The sequence below is a fragment of the Nilaparvata lugens genome, chromosome 10 (genome assembly GCF_014356525.2).
Source record: "Nilaparvata lugens isolate BPH chromosome 10, ASM1435652v1, whole genome shotgun sequence".
In the NCBI taxonomy this organism is placed as follows: Eukaryota; Metazoa; Arthropoda; class Insecta; order Hemiptera; family Delphacidae; genus Nilaparvata; species Nilaparvata lugens.
The window spans coordinates 42,001,327-42,023,049 of NC_052513.1; the positions used below are offsets into that span (position 1 = coordinate 42,001,327).

General features: G+C 35.3%; 1 protein-coding gene across 1 annotated transcript; it reads left to right on the top strand.

Annotated features, from left to right (window-relative positions):
- The first annotated feature begins 2,113 nt into the window (after positions 1-2,113).
- Positions 2,114-21,576, top strand: LOC111059744 (annexin B9). Its single transcript, XM_039436893.1, has 8 exons — positions 2,114-2,257; positions 5,398-5,595; positions 8,359-8,557; positions 10,736-10,827; positions 11,294-11,369; positions 13,486-13,662; positions 17,580-17,761; positions 21,111-21,576. Exons 1-8 carry the CDS (start codon positions 2,159-2,161, stop codon positions 21,171-21,173), a joined length of 1,086 nt encoding a protein of 361 aa, XP_039292827.1. The 5' UTR covers positions 2,114-2,158; the 3' UTR covers positions 21,174-21,576.
- Positions 21,577-21,723: the final 147 nt, after the last annotated feature.

Sequence of the window (21,723 nt, forward strand, 5' to 3'; positions counted from 1 at the left end):
AGGAGCGAATTTCTCTCTCCACTCCCAGAATACTATGAATGAAAGTGATAGTATTCGCTATGGAGAGGATGCTCACTAGAACGGAGCTGGTTTGGTCAGTTGGTACTATCAGAGAAAAAAACAGAACTGAACAAATAATTTTGAATATCCACTGTATGGTTATACTTGATCTAGGTATAGTATCATTAGCCTACTCTAGAATTTTTAATTTAGGTACCTTACTGGTTGATAGAGTTTGAAACGATTTCTATTTGAAATCATGTTCCACCACAGTATCAGTAACAGACAGTAACACAGTATCCAGTCTTATCTTGTATCAGTTTTATAAGCCAAAACTCTTGATGTATTAATTTTCTGATACGTCATGGAGAATTTTCTGCGCAGATCTTTGAAATTAAGAAACCAGGTACCTTTTCACCATTAATTTATTTGTTTTTTTTTTGTCTATCGATTTAATCAGTCATTTAGTCTAGAAAAGTACCACATGTTAAAATCCGAAATTTTGGTACTATCAGAGACAAATAATCTTAAAATTTAAGTGGTACTTTTCTAGAAAAGTAAAGATATTTAATATCTTTATTGAAGATGCTATCTTTATGCTATCTTATTAAATCTCTATGCTATCTATATCTTTATTAAATGTGCTATTAAAGATACTAAATATCTTTACTTTTCTAGAAAAGTACCACAGGCTAAAATCCGAAACGTTGGTACTATCAGAGACGAATAATCTCAAATATCTTACCTCAATGGAACTATACTATAAATAAAATAATATAAAAAAAATCTGGTGTGGCGCATTCACACAACTTTCCTTGCCGTTATGAAAATTGATCGCCTGACGCTAGTGCTCACGCGCATCTCAAGTCTACTATTCAAAGATCTGAGCCAGCTGGTGACAGGACAATAACGCTGGGTACACACAAGATCTGCTTAGTGAATGATTTAATGGAATCAACAGTTGCCAACAGTTTGCAATTGAATAATCAAATTTTCTCAAATTTCAAACTTATTTTCAATTTTAGGTGGAAATGTTACTAGACATTAATTGAAGAGATTTTCATGCTCAATCTTTTCCACTCGAAATTTTCTGTTTAAATTGAATCTGAAGCCTGATAATTGAGAATTCAAAATCAAACTTTGCACAGATGGGGCGGAGCTCCTGAAATTTTTACAGATATAGGACTTGTTGCAGTTGATAGAGCTTATCAATGACTATCTTAGGTATGAATTTGATCAAAATCGCGAAAAACCCTGTTTTTGACAACATTTTTGCCATTTTAGCCGCCATCTTGAATTGCATTTGATCGAAATCGTGTCGGATCCTTAGGCCCCCCATCCATTTACAGTTCGAACTGCAGTTCTTGACTGCAGTCAGAACTGTGAACGGTGGACTGTGGACTGTTGAAAAATGTTCACGTCAGTACGGACTGCAGTCGCGCCTAACTAACTAACTAACTAACTAGCAGTTCCGCCTGCAGTCCGATCGTTCAACTGTCGCACCGTGCGGCAGTTGACAGTCCAACGATCCGCCTGCCGGATTCCCCATCCACTTAAGTTCTAACTGCAGTCCCGGACTGTCTCAGTCCGGGACTGCAGTTAGAACTGTAAGTGGATGGGGGGCATTATAGTGTAAGGACCTTAAAATCAGCTGAAACATTGAAGATTGCTCAATGTATTGTTAAATTTATTGGTAGTGTGATTTATTTTATTCTTGTCATTAAATTATTTCTGATACAGGAATATCGAATGGTCAGATACTATCTTCTATCAGTTATATTGATGATTATATTAATTCATAATATAATATTTTACATTAATTTCTCGTGTGATTATAAAAAATTGAGTTAAAATTTTGAATTGTTGAAACAACTCTATCGAGGAAAATCAAACAATTTCCATTATAACCCAAAACGTCACATTGATTCATTGTTCGGTATGATACCGGATTATACAAAATAGGCCTATGGTATCAATAGTTTGCTCTGACAATGATCTGTGAGCAAATACAAATCATTCATCGATAGCTGTCGATCTTTTGTCTTCAGAATTCTAAATCTTTTGTTCAATTCCCGTGACATCAACTGTCAAATGCTGACTATTGATTGATTGACTGACGTGAAGCTCGTAGAATAAAGGGCCAATTTTTGAAATATTAATGCCAACCGACACTTTACATCAAGATTTCAAGATGAAAGGTGCATCCGTTGTCACCTGTTGCTGTATATTCCTTCACCTTTCCATGAAAGTGGTTTGTGTAAGTAAAATAGAATAGAATATTTATTCCTGCAGATGGAAATTACTGAGAAATTGCATTTATTCAAATGCTCATGTATGTATAGTAGCGCTCATCGAATTTCCATCTAGCTGTTTACACTGTTGTCAATATTTGCAGTAGCAGAAGTCTTCGGGGTGATTTACAGCATTTAATTTGGATTCTCGTTTACTAATAATTATTAATAGTTATTTCGCCAAAATACAAGATACATAAGACAAATATGTAAATTATAATAGACTAAATGTTAATGTTTTGTCACAGCCAGCAAAGTCAGACTTGTGCGCTAGTAGTGAGTTCGTAAAGAGATCAGTACAAAGTAAAAAAATACTGAGACATGAGGACCATAAACTGCATTTTTCTTCAATTTTATCTTTTGGGCTCGAAATTGTATGTGGATTCAGTAATCATCTATACATAACCTCTAGACTATATGTATTTCAAATTAAGGTTCAATACAGTTCTGGGCGAATGCCTGTTGTTTTTACCTGAATTATTGTATATTACCATAGAGAATAGAATAGCTGCCTTTATTACTTTCCTTGCCCTATTACCATAGGTAAGGAAAGTATTGCTTTCCCAAAAAATTAAGGTACCCTAATTTCAAGTTTTCTATACGTTCCAAGGCCCCCTGAGTCCAAAAACATGATTTTTGGGTATTGGTCTGTGTGTGTGTATGGTGTGTGTGTGTGTGTATGTGTGTATGTCTGTGAACACGATAACTCCATTCCGATCGACTTGAAATTTTAAACTTAAGGTCCTTATACCATGAGGACCCGACGATAAGAAATTCAATATAATTCAATTCAAGATGGCGGAAAAAATGGCGGATAATTACTAAAAAAAAACCATGTTTTTCACGTTTTTCGAAAATAGCTCTAACGATTTTCTTCAAATTTATATCATGGATAGCTATTTATAAGCCCTATCAACTGGCATAAGTCTCATTTCAGGGAAAATTTCAGGAGCTCCGTAATATTCTTGAGAAAAATGGCGGATAATGACTAAAAACCATGTTTTTCACGTTTTTCTCGAAAACGGCTCTAACGATTTTCTTCAAATTCATACCATGGATAGCTATTTATAAGCCCTATCAACTGGCATGAGTCTCATTTCTGGGAAAATTTCAGGAGCTCTGTAATATTCTTGAGAAAAATGGCGGATAATGACGAGAAAACATGTTTTTCACGGTTTTCTCGAAAACGGCTCTAACGATTTTCTTCAAATTTATACCATGGATAGCTATTTATAAGCCCTATCAACTGGCATGAGTCTCATTTCTGGGAAAATTTCAGGAGCTCTGTAATATCTGGAGAAAAATGGCGGATAATGACTAAAAACCATGTTTTTCACGATTTTCTCAAAACGGCTCTAACGATTTTTTTCAAATTCATACCCTGTATAGTTATTTATCAGATCTATCAACTGGCATGAGTCTTTTTCCTGGGAAACTAATGGGGGGTCCACCCTATCCTTGAGAATGGACTTTGTAACCTCCATCTCGTGCATGAGGTAGGTAGGTAGGTAGAGCAGTTTATAAAAAGTACACAGTCATAGTCAAGATATTTCATCTGTAGAACAGCTGTTTTGACGACTTTAAAAAAATCATCGAATTTCACAATTTATACGAAGGAAAAAGTACTCTGAAAACAATAAAAACAATAATTATATATACAGTACACATATACAGTAGTCTGATCGTAGTTGCAAATAATATGTTGCCGCCATAATTGTCATGGTGTTATTCCCCTAAATTATTCTCGTTTGAGAATGAGGCTTACAGTTCAATGAGCAAGGAAAGTTGTGTGAGTGTACCACACCAGATTTTTTTTACCTAGAAAAGATGTTTTTACTTTTACTTAGAAAAGATAGCTTTAGAAGATATACCATGGTAAAGGTCATTCATGTTCCAAATTTTCAAGTTAACTTTTTGCTAACTCAAGCCAATTATTGTCGACTACTTTCTATTATTACTGTTTTGGTCGGGTAAGAGTGTAAAGGTGCGTACAGATTTACGCGCCGCGAACATGAGCAATCACTACCTCCGTAAACAAAGCCGTAGTGCATTGGTGTGACGTCAGCACTGGTAGGGCTCCTACACCAATAGAAATTTGTTGATTTCAGCTGATCCATATCAGCTAATGTTTTTATTGGTGTAGGATCCCACCTGTGCTGACGTCACACGAATGCACTACGTGCTTTGTTTACGGAGGTAGTAGAGCAATTCACTTTTCATCAGCTGATGCCAAGCTTTTTATATCTGTATCTTACCGTTCATGTAAAATGCAGACATAATCAGCTGATTAAAAGTGAATTGCTCATGTTCGCGGCGCGTATATCTGTACGCACCTTAAGAACGGCACATAATAAGAGACTACCAGCGTCACATACCTTCACAAACAACTATTGGGACTATCGGCTCGTGTTAACATTGGAAATTATTGGAACATAAACGTCTTATACCATGGGATATCCACTTGTGCTATAGCGAGGTCCACGTTATAATGGCAGTGGTGAAAAACGTTGCCGATACTCTGTCTTGTCAATGCAAGCTATAGACTGTAGCTGATACAGGTTTATAGATGTAATATTAACTGTTCATTCTCGTTAAAAATAATCAATTATATTTAATTCAGCGAATAATTAAATTTTTCAATAATTTCATAATTAAGTTGAAATATTTTGTTAATTGATTATTAATTATTCTACATGGTTGAAATACGATCTGGCAAGCGAGAAAGAGCTAGCGCTATCTGCTTTGTTGAAAGAAAGACAAGGATAGTAATACCGTTGCTAATCAAACACTGTCATTATAACGTGGACCTCACTATAGCTTTGATATCATATAGCACATTCTTACAGGACTACAAAGCTCATCTTCCCTCCATTCATATCCCAGCTACTTTCTACCAGTCTTTGAACCGTATGGTCCACACAAGAAAGTCCCATCAAATTCTAGTTAAGATCATGACAATGACACTTTATTCATAGCACTATCGATTTGAGTTGAAATTTAAAATTGGAACACAAACGCCCTATACCATGGGATATCCACTAGTGCTATCTTTTCTCTATGATATTACGCTTATTCATTTATTTATTTATGAATGAATAAATTTCAGGACTCGGGTGCAACCGTAGTATGGCGGCAAAACAACGCTGATCAAGATGCTGATGAAATCCATGGTGCCATAAAAGGTTGGGGAACCAACGAGAGAAAACTCATCGAGATCCTAGGAACCAGAACAAGTCATCAGAGGAAAGAGATTTCAGCTGCATATAACCGAAAATACGGAAACCCTAACGATCCTGGAAGATCGGTGATATTTCAAAAATTATCTTATTTTTTCTTAATATTAAATTATTATAAAATCACACAGTGAAAATTCAAATAATTATTAATGAATGATTATCGTCCATCTCCTGCCAATTGAATTTTGAAGCAGTTCCTGGACAATTTGATAACTCCAAGTCTCAACTCATTTTATGCAGACTAGAAGTCATTAATTTTATTTTGATCGTGAAATTTATTTTAGATTTATAGAATGAATGATCATAATCTAATATTATGATTCAAGTGTTTTGTTTCATACAATATTAAGTAAATGGGATAATAATTGAAATGTAAATCTTCCATCTCCTGCCAATTGAATTTTGAAGCAGTTCCTGGACAATTTGATAAATCGGATATTCTCTCCAAGTCTCAACTTATTTTATGCAGACTATAAGTAGTCATTAATTTTATTTTGATTATCAAATTCATTTTAGATTAATACAATGAATGATCATAATTAAATATTATGATTAAAGTGTGTTGTTTCATACAATAAGTGAATGGGATAAAAATTGAAAAGTAAATAATAGAAAATAATTGATGCATACGGAATTGGTTTGTAGCCAATCAGAAGAAAGGTTGGGGATACCGGCAACAGTCTAAAACTCTTCTTGCCTCGTGATTGGTCGCCACTTACTCAGCCACCACGCCTCCAGCCAATCACAAGCGAGCAGCACGAAACAAGTCTGACACATTGATTACAAAGTTTGTTGATAGATGGTGCTGTGTTCTCTAATAGTCACTGTTACAGTTATGACGTTGTTAGACAGAGTAATTATTCTCTCTCTATAGTGAGGTTCACGTTATAATGGCAGTATTTGATCAACATTGGTGTTGCTATCATTCGACAAAGTTGATAGCGCTATCCTTCTCTAGCTCTGCAACGAGGCCAGATCGCTAGCTCTGGATCCCTAGATCTTTGGTAACTCGCTTCAGATATTGTAGCCGGGGTCTTCCACAAGCCTTTCGTCCAATTATCATACCTTCTAGTATTCTTAACGTGATTTCGGTGTTTCTAAATATACATGAAAGCAGGTAGAGTTGCAGGTCCAGATCAGATCCCCATAGAGATCATCAAGCTCTTTGATGAAGATGTAATTGATATTCTTGTGAATCTCTTTAATTATATTTATGAGAAGGGAGAAATCGCCACACAATGGTTGATCTCTTTTGTACTCATTTCTAAGAAACCTAACCCAAGGGAGTGCACTGATTATAGATCTATTGCACTTATGAGCCATACCCTAAAGTTGTTTCTAAAAATTATACACAAAAGGATATATAGAAAACTTGAGAAAGGGATAAGCAATACCCAATTTGGGTTTCGAGAAGGGCTCGGAACAAGAGAGGCTCTCTTTGGGGTTAATGTGCTTTTCCAGAGATGCCTAGACATGAATCAAGACGTTTATGCCTGTTTCATAGATTTTGAAAAGGCATTTGACAAGGTTAGGCATAGAGAGATGTACAGGTTGCTTGACAGCAAGGGCATTGATGCGGGCGATATAAAAATAATCAGCAATCTTTATTGGGGTCAGAAGGCTGTATTTTGTCTCCACTCCTTTTTAATGTATACAGCGAAGCTATCTTCAATGAAGTCTTGGAGGAGGAGTTGGCGGGCATAATTATAAATGGAGAAGCCATAAATAATATAAGGTACGCTGATGACACAGTCTTGTTGACAGGCAATATGGAGGATATGCAAAGATTGATCCAAAAATTGCATGACAGACGTGGTGAATTTGGTTTGAAATTGAATCTGAAGAAAACCAAATTAATGGTGGTCATTTAAGCCTTGAATATACAAATTCGGACAAACCTAATGGTGGACGGTACAGTCATAGAGAGGATCCATAGGTATAGATATCTGGGGACGTGGGTAGAGGAAAGTGGGGATTCGACGGGAGAGATAAGAAAAAGGATTGAGATGGCCAGATCGACATTTGTAAAAATGAAAAAATTGTTCACAAGCCGGGACATAAATATAGAATTGAAAATGAGGATGTTACGCTGTTATGTGTTTTCCACTCTCTTGTATGGTACGGAATCATGGACCCTCAAAAAGAGCCATATGGATAAGTTGGAAGCCTTTGAGATGTGGTGCTACCACAGGATGTGGCGGATACCTTGGACGGATAGAGTCACGAACATGGAAGTCCTAGGGAAAATGAAGAAACAATGTGAAATATTGTTCACACCATAAAAAAGAGAAAACTCCTGTATCTTGGACATCTAATGAAGAGCCACAAATATATAACTCTGCAGACTATAGTTCAAGGAAAAATCAGCGGAAAAAGGAGTGTTGGAAGGCGACGTGTTTCCTGGCTGAAAATTTGAGGGATTGGTTTGACTGCAGCAGCAAAGACTTGTTTCGAGCGGCAGTGAATAAGATCCGGATTGCTGTGCTGATAGCGAACCTCCGATAGGAGACGCACTAGAAGAAGAAGAAGAATATACATGGCCAAGCCAAGAATGTCATCTGTCCTTCAAAATACGCAAAAGAGATCGCTTTTCCTCAACCCTTTGAAATACTTCCTCATAAGTAATTTTATCAGTTCTAGTCTAGTTCTTTTCTGGATTTAGTCACTATAATTCATTTGTTTAATTCTGTGATAATATGCTGTTAGATTAGATGATTTAAACAAACTAGAATTCACCAACCCCCACTTGCTCCAATTCCTTTCCAGTATTGTAATATTTTGACAAACAATAATAGAAATCAATTTTAATAGATATTTATGATTTGATTCAGGCAATAATAGATGATCTGGAAGGGGATACAAAAGGTACATTCGAAGATATTCTGGTGCAACTCACATATTCGATAGAAGAGCTGTTGGCGAAAGAAATACACGAGTCGTTGCATAGGCGGAAAGATTGGACTTTTCTGGAAATAATTTGCACAAGTGATAAAAACATGCTGGATCGAATCAGAGCGGCTTACGTTGCAGGTATTATCATAGAATAAAATCATTTTAGTTTTATTATATTTGTATAATCAATCATAAATATTATCGAATATATTCATGTAAGATTTGAAATAATTTATGAATTTGAGAAAGATCTCTGTACATCTTGAAATGTAATTTGTAAAATTACAGTAAAAAAGTTAGGCACTATTCAACAGTTAGTAAAGAGCTTTGAAATCAATGTGTAACGTACGAATTGTGAATATTCCATTCAACATAATGTATGAAGGCTAGTTTTACACTCATTCGGTTCGTTTCGTTTTCGGCAAATTCCGATAAGTGTGAAACGGTAATTCCGTTTGAATTCGGTACCGAATAGAAACCGCATTGAACCGAACGCCCACTTGACACGAATAGGTTTCATTATATTCGAATTCGTTGCTGGGGAAACGGGAAAAAACAAAGTCTTTTACTCACGCTTGCTTTTTTGTTTTTATTTCAAACTGATATCGTGATTATCTGTTTCAAAATTTTCCAAGTCAAAATCATATGGTGGAATAAATTCCATCAGGTTTCAATTCGTTGCTAGCGCCGGCTACTTTCACACACTTTCAGTTCGATTCGGTTCGGTTTTCGGTTCGTTTTTGGCCAATTCCGATAAGTGTGAACCAATGATTCGGTTTGAATTCGGTACCGAATAGAAACCGCAGAGCACCGAACGCCCCCTCGACACGAATAGGTTTCATTATATTCGAATTCGTTGCTGGGGAAACGGGAAAAAACAAAGTCTTTTACACACGCTTGCTTTTTTGTTCTTATTTTAAACTGATATCGTGATTATCTGTTTCAAAATTTTTCAAGTCAAAATCATATGGTCAATTCATTTCTGTTAGTTCACAGGAACATTTTTTTCTCAATGGATAGTTTGCTAAAAAAATATGAAAGATATAAATTAAAAACTCAGGGAGAATTTTAATTTTTTTATTTTTACACGAATATTACATGATTTCATCAATGGAGAGAAGAGATGAAGTTTATATATCATGTGTCAAAACAAGAACAAATTTTCAATTAAAAAAATCATCTCTCTGATCATCCAAAATTAACATAATCAAAAAGTAACTATTCAAATAATTCACAATTTTTAATTAATTTTAAAATGTTGATCAAGAAATGACATAATCACAATTTAACACAAGTTGTTATATTTAAATATACCAGCATGAACTGTAAAAATCCAAACACAGCTGTGTTTGAGAAGACATACCTAATTAGAACCGTTCGAATTAAAACCTGACATGTATGAAAGCCTCATTTGTTTTCGGTAACGTACCGAACCGAACTGAAAACGTACCGAACCGGATGAAACCGAAAGCGTGTGAAGCTAGCCTTATAATCAATGAATTCGAGAGAGATTCCTATACTTTTTCAGTATGAAAGAAAGTCGAAAAGCTTGATAAGCTCTAATATGACTGTTGCATAACGTTTGCCAGTGATCAATATTGGCCAGAGGTCAATACAACCTTAGAGAAACAATAGCATAAGTAGATATCCCATGGTATAGGGCGTTTATGTCGTAACTTTTACTGTTATCTCAAGTCGATTACTATTGATTATTGAAGATTTTTACTGTTTTGGTCGGGTGAGAGTGTATGAACGGCACAATATGAGAGACTACCAACGTCACATACCTTTTTGGGAAAAAAATACGTGGACTATCGGCTTGAGATAACAGTAAAAGTTGTGACATAAACGCCCTATACCATGGGATATCTACTCAAGCTATTGTTTCTCTATGATACAGCATACCGTAGGCCAATTGAAATCATCAGCAGTACAGTCTGATAATATTTTATTTCCTACGAACTCATACGATCACAGAAATTACATACCTATTTTTTATAGCCTCTAACTTAATAATATCCAAATCCAGATACTCTTGATGACAAGAAGTGATGAAAGCTTTTTATTCTAGACTAGCAGGTAACCCGTGCTTCGCAAGGTCCATCTGAAAACTTGACTCACCGAAATCTTGGAGCATTTGACATAAGCTCACATCCTTGATGAATTGAGAATCTACATGCAAAATTTCAAGTTAATCAGTTGAGTAGTTGAGACGTGATGATGCATCATTCTTGAATTTCCTATCCTGATGTGTACAAGCTTAATTCTTCCCTTCATTATATTATGGATGAAAACGTATGTTCCTTATATTTTCAGAGTTCAAAGTTAGTCTGGCCCAAGAAATTGAGAACACAGTTTTGGACGTTCCGACGAGATTATTGTTACTGCGTGCTATGGGTGGATTCGATGTAAGTTATCAACATCATCATCATCATCATCATCATCATCATCATCTCCCTTCTCCTTCTTCTTCTTCGTATCCTTCTTCTTCTTCTTCTTCTTCTTTTTGTTCTTCTTCATCTTCTTCTATTTCCTAATTCTACATTTCCTACTGAACAAATAGCAATGGTGTTTCAATGATACAGAGCAATTTCAAGTGTTGCGTATCAAATACTGTGTATCAGACTTGTGATTGGTGGAAGCAACTCCCACTTGCCTCTGAATGGGAGGAGCCAGCTGACATTGAGCCAATCACAAGCAAGCACTGTGACGTAGCACTGTGTCCGCTCTAGACTATAATATTAATCTCCTTCTTTCATTCTCTTCACGTTCTTGTTTTTACTCTTCATCCTGTCTGCTCTGTTCTCTTCTTGTTCTTGTTCTTCTTCTTCTTCATCTCAAAAGAAAATTAAGTGACATTTTCTACTTTTCCAGCTTCCCCCTAGATCATCAGAAGGTTTGGATGATAAGGCTGTTAGAGATCAGGTCAAATCTATACCAGAAAAAAAAGGTAAACCATATAAGTAATGATATTATTTTTATTATCTTATACTGTACCCATTATCAAGGTAGTTTTGCCTCTATTTATTTATTCATTCAATTATTCAGAATTACACAACTTACAGAAAAGTACGACAGGCTCACGCCCAAAACGGCTCCAATTCTAATTATACAACAGTCCAAAAATGTAACTAGGTTATGTGTCACTTCAACATTCTTCAGTTACACACTCAATTTACAATTCAAAACATAGGCTACAAAAATAATTTTCAAATGAAAAAAATACTTCTCAATTGAATTAAACAAATTGAAAAATTCAGAAAATTCCAAACTTTGTTTGAGAAACTCTAGTTTTTCAATCAAATTCATGAATGTCATCAATTTGTATCCTATTCTCTCATTTCATTGACTCCCACATTATTCAGAATTTATCATTATAATTTGTTACTCATACATTTTTTCTTACCGTTTGTGTTGAGACTCATCCATGAACACGGAATTATCGTCCAAGCATGTATTCATTTAAAGGTGATGGTTTCTTGATCCATTCCGAGCTGCTTTGTATTAACACACTTTTTTTATGTATTTGAACACGACATGCAGTCAATTATTAAGTAAATAATTAAAAACTTTTACTTACTGAATGAAGTAGTTTCGACCGTCTAGCGATCATTTTCAACAGTGTTGAAACCTACTTCTCGTATGAAACGTTTCATTGAAACGTATTTTCAACAGTGTTGAAATTTACTTAATAAATTGACTGCATGTCGTGTTCAAATACATAAAAAAGTGTGTTATTCATTTACTTTTTTCATATTTATGTTTCAATCCATAGTCCGTACAAATTTACTTCAGACTTGCAGGAATATGCAGCGCAGAGAATTGGAGGGAGATAAGCCAATTACAGTGATTAATAGAGTAATAGGTGGAAGCGCAGTTGCCAATTCGTCAGGCATCTGACCGCTTTCAGACAGGAAACTTCGCATGTGTATCATGAGCACATGAACAGTCACTAGAAGTTGGAGATCGCTGGTCGCTTCAAAACGGCAACATCGCGCCTCTGTATCTCTCCCACTGTATGCTTTCTCTGCTGCGCGTGTCCATCCCAAGTTGGAAGTAAACTTACACGGACTATAATGTATCGCTTTTATTTCGTTTTTACATACTATATATAATGTATAAAGTTTTTTTTTGAAATTGAATTGCCATATCTCTCATTTCCGTTTAGAAATTGTGATACAGTGAAATCTCTCTTAACGGACACCTCCAATTAACGGACATTTCTCAATAATGGACAAATTTTTATTCCCCGCCACTTCTTCATAAGAGGACTCTCAATAACGGTTGACGGACACTTAAAAGGGACAAATTTGTAAAATATCGGACACCAAAAAAGCGGTGAAATTTGAAAGAGCTATTATAAGAACGAATGAGAATAAACCCGAATAATGGATATAAATACAGTACCATGTATAGTATTATACAGTACTATGTACTGTATAGAGTTCTATTTATATAATGCATTCATTTAAAGCCACTTCACGCAACAAGGGAGATGAAAGAAAGAACAGTACTGTATTGAAGTTACAACAACAGATTCTGTTGATGAAAACATTGTTTTAGAGTGGTAAAGAAAACTAGAAGATTGATGTGAAGGCTTTGAACAAAAGAACATTTTCAACTGTGATGAGACTGGTCTACTTTTTAGAGCTTTACCGGACAAAACTATGTGTTTGAATGGTGAAAATTGTAGGGGGTTGACATAGATCAATTGAATGTTCAATGGCATCTTAGAAACGAGCCATATATCTTTCGATTTCATAGAGAGATGAAGAGGCAAAATAGAAGGGTGTGTCTATGTTTCTTGACAGTTCACCAAGCTAAATAATAGTGGAAGATACACACTATGACTTTGTTATGGTCGGGGTTACCTTCTCTATATCAAAAAGTAGATGAACACAAGTTCTCAATAGCGGACAATTCTGTATAGCGGACAATTCTGTATAGCGGACATTTTACTAATCTCCAGAGGTGTCCGCTATTGGGAGATTTCACTGTATATGCATGAGCATTTGAACAATAATGTAATTTATCATTTATTCTCATCTGTTCACGCTTACTTTCAGAGCAATGTTTGCTTGAAAATAATGGCAAGTTTTTCACATTGCTATCGAAAGAGAGCTTTGCTCAGATACGCACAGTAGTCAAAGAGTATGGATCAAAGCATAAGGATGATCCAGTTGAGAAGCGAATCAAAGAGAACTGTGAGGATGAATCTCTGAGGATGGCTTTCACCACTATTGGTAAGTTGACACACTACTGATGCATATTAGAAATTTTTTCTCTAAAAAGTTATACAAAATGTTTCTTCTTTTCCTCCTCATCCTACTCTTCCTCCTCTTCTTCCTTCTCCTCATCCTTCTTCTTCTCCTTCACCTTGATCTTCTCCTTCTCCGCCACCTCCTCACACTTCCTCTTCTTCTACTCCTCTACTTTCTTCTCCTTCTTCTTTCCCTTCTTCTTCTCCTTCACCTTGATCTTTCGTAAGATCTCATATGCACAGTGCAGTGTGCTGTGTAGAGCTGCATTTGGTTGAGAAAGGAGAAAAATGCTTCATAACGGTATTTTAATTTTTTTCCTTTTTGTGTCATTGAGTGATGTGAAATTTCATTTTGTTTTGTTATTCGATTCATTTTTTTTTATTCATTTATTTTATTTCTTATTGAATGATTATTGTCATTAAAAGATTTAATTATAATGTATTTACAGGGATAGTTCGGTTATTTCTTGATAAGTTAGTTGATTGTTCGGTTTTTTGAATTTATTACTTCTTATTTTAATTTGAATATAATCAGTGTAATATCATTAGTACTGTGCTCCCATATGCGGACAAGCTCCTTGAGCTTTGCATATGTGTATTATTTTTCAGTTAAAAACTTGTTTTTATTTGTATGAAGATGTTTTATGTTATGTATTTTCTTTGACTGAGAATAAACATTTATAATTATATCATCTTATTGTCATTTGGAAGAATAAAAAGTATAAACTCAACCCCTTACATAATTAAACATAATTTTTAGGTTATTTAGACAGATCAGAATAAAAAATAAAAATACTTGGACAATTTCCTGATATTCAGATTTGCTAGAGCTATGACCTTCCTGTTTTGCTTTTGGAAGTGCCTTATAAACATTATTCTCATATTTATATTGTTTGTTTTTCTGTGTGGCGAAAAATAACGTTCTCACCATGGGAATAATGTTTTTCCGGCTCTCAATCTTTTCTAGTCCTCGGCCTACGGCCTCGGACTTGAAAACCGATTTCGAGCAGGAAAAGTCTCATTTTCGGTCCTAGGTGCGAAATATACTATTCTACAAAGTTCATACAAAGTGTTTCTTCTTTTCCTCCTCATCCTACTCTTCCTCCTCCTCTTCCTTCTCCTCATCCTTCTTCTTCACCTCCACCTTGATCTTCTCCTCCTCCGCCACCTCCTCACACTTCCTCTTCTTCTACTCCTCCATTTTATTCTCCTTCTTCTTTTTCTTCTTCTTCTCCTTCACCTTGATCTTTCGTAAGATCTCATATAAAATTATGAATTCCGTAAGATCTGATATAATTTGGTTAGGTAGCATGTGATCTGTCTTTTTACTTTCCTTGCCCTATTACCATAGGTAAGGAAAGTATTGCTTTCCGAAAAAAATAAGGTACCCCAATTTCCAAATTTCTATACGTTTCAAGGTCCCCTGAGTCCGAAAAAGTGATTTTTGGGTATTGGCCTGTATGTGTGTGTGTGTGTGTGTGTGTATGAGTGTATGTGCGTCTGTATACACGATATCTCATCTCCCAGTTAACGGAATGACTTGAAATTTGGAACGTATGGTCCTTACACTATAAGGATCCGACACGAACAATTTCGATCAAATGCAATCAATGATGGCGGCTGAAATGGCGAAAATGTTGTCAAAAACAGGGTTTTTAGCGATTTTCTCGAAAACGGCTCCAACGATTATGATCAAATTCATACCTGAAATACCTGAAGTACCTGAAATAGTCATTGATAAGCTCTATAAACTGCAACAAGTCCTACATTTGTAAAAATTTCAGGAGTTCCGCCCCCATCTGTGCAAAGTTTGATTTTGAATTCTCAATTATCAGGCTTCAGATACAATTTAAACAAAAAATTTCGAGGGGTAAAGATTGAGCATGAGAATCTCTACAATTAATGTTCAGCAACATTTTCACCTAAAATTAAAAATAAGCTCGAAAATGTGATTATCCAATTGCAAACTGTTAGCAACTGTTCATTCTATTAAATGATTCACTATGAAGAGATAGCAGACCTCGTGTGTATCCAGCGTTATTGCCCTGTCAACAGCTGGCTTAAATCTTTGAATAGTAGACTTGAGATGCGCGGGAACACTAGCGTCAGGTGATCAATTTTCATAACGGCAAGGAAAGTTGTGTGAGTGTGCCACACCAGATTTTTGTGAGTGGTGTTCTAATTTTATATAATTTCTATTATTATTAATTCAATTAATCATTTCCTTCCATTCTTGGTTTTACACAGACATTCTTTCTCTCTTCATTCTTTCTTCTTATAATCAATTATTATTGTTTACGATTACTTCAATGATTATTTTTGTATTCTTTCATATTAATTGTATATTTCTTCATTTTTTATCTTCTTGTATTTCAAATTGTATAATGTGTTGAAAATATTGTATTGTGTGAAGGAGGCAAAATGGGTTAATCCTGTTGTCTCCATTAATAAGATTATTATTTTTATCTTCTTCTTCTCATCCTTCGCCACCTCCTCATTCTTCCTCTTCGTCTACTACTCCCTTTTCTTCTACTTCTTCTTCTTTTCCCTCTTCTTCTTTTTCCTTTCTTCTTCCTCTCGTTGTACATCTTTTCCTTCTTCCTCTACATCTTCTCTCATCACTTCTCGTCCTTTTCTCGTCTATTCTTCCTCCTACTTCTTATCTGTACACAATATCCCCCTTCTCATTCTTCTTCTTTTTCCTTTTTCCCTCTTCTTCTCCATCTTCTTCCTCTACCTCTCCTCTCATCTCTTCTCAACCTTCGTCCACTATTCTACTACTTTTTATTTGTACAAAATATCCCTCCTTCTCATTATTCTTCTTCTTCTTCTTATTCTATTCTTTTTCTTCTCTCTCTCTCCTGTCTTCTTCTGCTTCTCCTGTCTTCCTCTTATTTTCCTTCTTCTCCTCCTCATACTTCTACTACTTCGCATTCTTCTTCTTCTTCTCGTTCGTATTCTTCTCTTCTCCCTCTACTCATTTTCCTCCTCCTCCTTCTTCTTCTTCTCCTCCTTCTCCTTCATTTTCTCCTCCTTCTTCTCTTCAAGCTGAATGAACTATCCATATTCTCTCCTAACTCTTTACTCACTCGCCTCAGTGAGAATGACACGCTCTTACAGAGCTCTGTGCTCGCTTCTGATTGGCTCTCGTCGACCAATGGCAAGCGATAGGCTGTCTGAACGAGACGACCAATAGGAAACGTAGGCTTGAATATTTGACTCCCACATTCTGTTCAAGATCATTTCAACCATCAGCCAACTACTGAGTCTGGTAATACTTTACTTTACTTTTCTTGTTCGTCACAATTATTGAACTGCATTAAGGGAGCAACGATCCCGCAGTATATGACACATCAAAGTTTAATCTAATATCTACCATTACTCATATTTCAACACAACAGATCCCACATAACATACATCAATCAAACATTATTCAACAAGGAAGTCTGCTAACCTGTACGGACACAATACAATAAGGAATTCCCCTATAAACCCCCTATTGAAAGAAAGAAAGAAAGAAAGAAAGAAAGAAAGAAAGAAAGAAAGAAAGAAAGAAAGAAAGAAAGAAAGAAAGAAAGAAAGAAAGAAAGAAAGAAATATTTAGTGCCTAAATCATTAAACAAACTTTACAAATGTGAAAAATATAAAAATTTTCATATACAATACATTGCAAAAACTTAAAATTGAAATATTCTCCATTTAAAAATCGATTATAATATTATCATTGGCGTTACCAGCAAAACTAAGTAGTTTGAGCGATGGCAACGATATCCTATTATAATAGAATGTCCCTATAAACATTGGAATTGGAGAAATCAGGATGATATAATATTGAATTCAAATGTTACTTTTCCAATCATCTATATAGAATGATATTCATTGAAATATGGTTTGTTGCAGTAAATTACGCTGAGGATCCTCCAAAATACTATGCAACTGTGTTAAAGGATGCAATGAATGGTTTGGGAACTAAGGAGCAAGTTCTGAATCGAGTCATCATCTGGAGAAGCGAGATAGATCTGGCCAGAGTGGCTCAGTCTTTCCACGAACTCACTCATAAGTCTCTTGTCGACTGGGTGAAGGTCAGTTCAACAATTACTCAATTACAACTTTGAGTAATTGAATGATATTTATTTTTCGCCACACTTGGATGTAATGAGCTGGTTTACGTGCGTCATATGGAGGCCGAAAGTGATTGTTTTCCGACCAGGCCGGTAAAACTTTACAGCCCTAGGGCTGTAAAATGACCTTGAATAACAGCTGATCGTGTCCGATCTCACAAAAATCATGGAGAGATAATCTCATAATGACTGTAATAATCTATATAATTATGTATCGTGAATCGCGGTATTATGTCTATAATAATATATTTTATAAATTACTGTTTCATAATTTAATATTTATTATTGTGTTTTTGATATCAAACAATAGAATACGATGATATATCCATAGCCTCAACAATATAATGTTGGCTACATTGTCCATTGTCAGAAAGGTACGTATCGCAAGTCTTTAAAAGTGAAGAATCGAATTTGAAATCAAAGTACAATAATTGTATCGATATTTAAAAGTGAGGTAGAGTAATAATTGTTTCTTTTTTATTATCGAATTCCACTTCTTAATGCAATACAATCAACAATAATAATAGGAAAATACAGCAGAGATCTAAAGTTTAAGGTAAGCCTACTGGTGAAACTCAGCCTTGACTAAAAAATTCCTAGTAATTTTTCCGTAATTCATTATTAAAACTTTTAGATAATTTTTCTTCAATATCAAACCATATAGAGAAAACATTAGGCCCACTCAAGATTGAATCTTCGAATGTTTTCTCTATGATTTAACTATTTTCAGAGCAATATTTTGTTGTGAAAATGCCGGCAAACCGGCTTAAAGTTTGCCGCTATAGGCTACACTATATTATAGTAGCCTACATACGTTACCTGACTTACAGGCCAGTTCGATCAAAAGGAGCAATGGCCGAGAGTGTAAAGGCGTGTACTCAAAAGCTCTAAGCTCAGTGAAATACAAACATGATCTAGGTTCGAACCTCGGTCAGCGACATTTTTTTTTGTCGATGAATTTCGACTTTTATTAGCTATTTTTTATATTAGTTACCGTAATTTAAATTTCAATCAATTTTTTAGATATATTTTGAGACAAAACTGTGAAATATGCAATTATATTAATTTTTTAATCACATTATTTCACAATAGTAATGAAAATTCTATTCATCCATCTATCCATGAGATATTGCACCAGGCGCAAAGCGCGAGCTATAAAAATTCAAACAATTATTCGAAATATTAATAGTATAAAAATATTGTCACTATTGTAAATCATTAATTAGTAATATGAAATTAATTGACAGTGAAAGTTGTCATAACCAAGATTCAAACTATCAAAATAGGCTGTTTGAATTTTATTTATTTTTTAATTTCTCATATATTGGGAAGTTTTTTTTTGGTGTGGCGAAAAATAGCGTTCGCACCATGGGCAAAAATGTATTTCCGGCTCTCAATCTTTTCTAGTCCTCGGCCTACGGCCTCGGACTTAAAAACCGATTTCGAGCCGGAAATATCTCATTTTCGGCCCTAGGTGCGAAATATACTATTTCGCCACACTGCACAGAAAGAAGCTGTTTTCCAGTCCCTACATAGATCTGAAAGACATTGTTTGCAGACGACTCTCGTCTGACATCAGAACAGGTTTCTTTCCGGCCTAGGCTGAAAAGGGTTCTCTTTCCGCTAACATGGAACTAAGAAAAGTGATCAAAAAACAGCTGATCAAAAAACTTTTCATTATTTGTGTTCATTATTCAATAATTAAAACATTTATAATAATATCATCTTATTGTCATTTGAAAGAATAAAAAAGTATAAACTCAACCTCCCACAAAACCTGTTCTGACGTCAGCAAGAGTCGTCTGCAAGCAATGTCTTTCAGATCTACATAGGGATTGGAAAACAGCTGCTTTCTGTGCAGTGTGGCGAAAATTATTAAACATAAATACTTAGGCTACTTTTCCGTCCGGTCTACTGTAGCCTAAACCGGATAGCTGGTTTAGTGGGGTCCATGTTATAATGGCAGTGTTTGATTCGCAATGGTATTGTTATCATTGTGTATCATTCAAGAATACGGATAGCGCTATCTCTTTCTCGCTTTGCTCTGTTGCCAGATCGTATTTCAACAATGTGAAATAAATAGTTAATTAACAAAATATTTCATCTTAATTAAGAAAATTCATTGAAAAATATAATTTCTTGCTTTATAAAATATGATTGATTTTTTAAAACGAGAAAGAACAGTTAATATTACATCAATAAACCTGTGTCAGCTACCGTCTATAGAAGGTATTGACAAAATAGAGGATCGACAACGTTGTTCTCCTATCTTTCTCCACTTCCATTATAACGTGGACCTCACTAAAGTCGTTCCATTTAATAACAGAAAAGTGATTTAATGATAAGCAGTTCGTGACATTGATAAGACAGGGAACGTTGTGTCAGCAACCGTCTATAGAAGGCATTGATAATACAGGAAACGTTGTTCTTCTATCTTTCTCCACTGCCATTATAACGTAGACCTCACTAAAGCTACATACACATCGATTTTTGTTCGTACGGCATTTTGCCGTCTTTATAGATCCTATGAGATTAAACAGTTGATTTCGAACAGATTATGTTCAATTCCGTTTAATCTTATAGAATTCACAAGGACGGCAAAATATCGTACGAACAAAAATCGATATGTGTGTGTGTGTGTGTGTGTGTGTGTGTGTGTGTGTGTGTGTGTGTGTGTGTGTGTGTGTGTGTTTTTGTGTGTATGTGTGTGTGTGTGTAGGACTTTTAAGGTGCGTACAGACTAATGCTCTGCTCCGCAAACGAACGTTACACGAGCAGATCGCAAGATGATCACAAGTCGAGCTAGAGCAGAGCGCGAACAGAGCGCGTAAAGGTGCGTACAGACTTACGCTCTGGTCCGCAAACGAACGTTACACGAGCAGATCGCAAAATGATCACAGGTCGAGCAAGAGCGGAACGCAAACAGGCGACTACTGTGATGTACAATGCAATATATCTATTGGTGAATACACATAATTATATCTCTATTTCTACAGGTAATAATAAAGAACTTCTTTGACCCTTTGATGAAATCTGTGCGCGATTTCCAACACTGATCCCATTGTACAATAAATCAAAAGTGCAGTACTCACATATTTATCATATTTATATTCTACTCCATGCTTGTCTGGTCTTGGAGTGTGCAGAACCATCCCAGACGGTCAACTTGTGGCCTGAAGACTTCAGACGGTCTTGGTCTAAGTCTGGTCTTGAAGTGTGTAGGGGGCTTAATTATTAGCATACTATATTTCTGAAGAAATGAAACAATGAATTTGTTTTGATTTTGTTAAAAAAATACTTTTTCTTGCAGAGTGATACTTCCGGTGACTATCAGGACATACTAGTGCAGCTGATTAACGGCAAGCCTGAATGAGACTATTGTTTAGGTCATTATAGAGGCTAATTTTCCAGGGTCATTATTATTTAGGCTTATTATTGAACTTATTGAACCATAGAGTCATATGAACCATAATTAGATTTACATGGTTCAACTTATTGAACCATATAAGAGTCATATGAGAGCCAAGAATAATATCATCTCGAATATAAACACAATGTTTCATCAGTGGTCATAACATTGACTTATTGCAGTAGTTAGAAATTATTTGTCAAGTTGTATGTCTATATTCAATATTTATAGCAATTAAGGTGTTGGAATAAACTTTTGATTGGGGAGAAACTTTTGTATTGTTTTTATTGTTACCCCTAACTGTTGCCCTTTTATTATTTTCTGGTACCCTTTTATAAATGGTACCCAGTACTAGTATCAACTGATAATGATAATGTGATAAGAGCTCCCATGGGCTGAATGTGTTTCTTTTCTGGCTCAAAATTTTGCAAAATTACTCAAAAATTCCCAATTTGTAGAGATTTGAGTGAAATATTTTTGTTTTTTATCAGTTTTTAAATATCAAAATTCAAAA

Excerpts from the sequence above, each read along its gene's own strand:
- LOC111059744 (XM_039436893.1), top strand. The coding sequence starts at position 2,159 with ATGCCAACCGACACTTTACATCAAGATTTCAAGATGAAAGGTGCATCC. Across the intron at positions 8,558-10,735 it reads CAGAGCGGCTTACGTTGCAG|AGTTCAAAGTTAGTCTGGCC; the intron begins GTATTATCATAG and ends TTATATTTTCAG. Across the intron at positions 17,762-21,110 it reads CTCTTGTCGACTGGGTGAAG|AGTGATACTTCCGGTGACTA; the intron begins GTCAGTTCAACA and ends TTTTTCTTGCAG.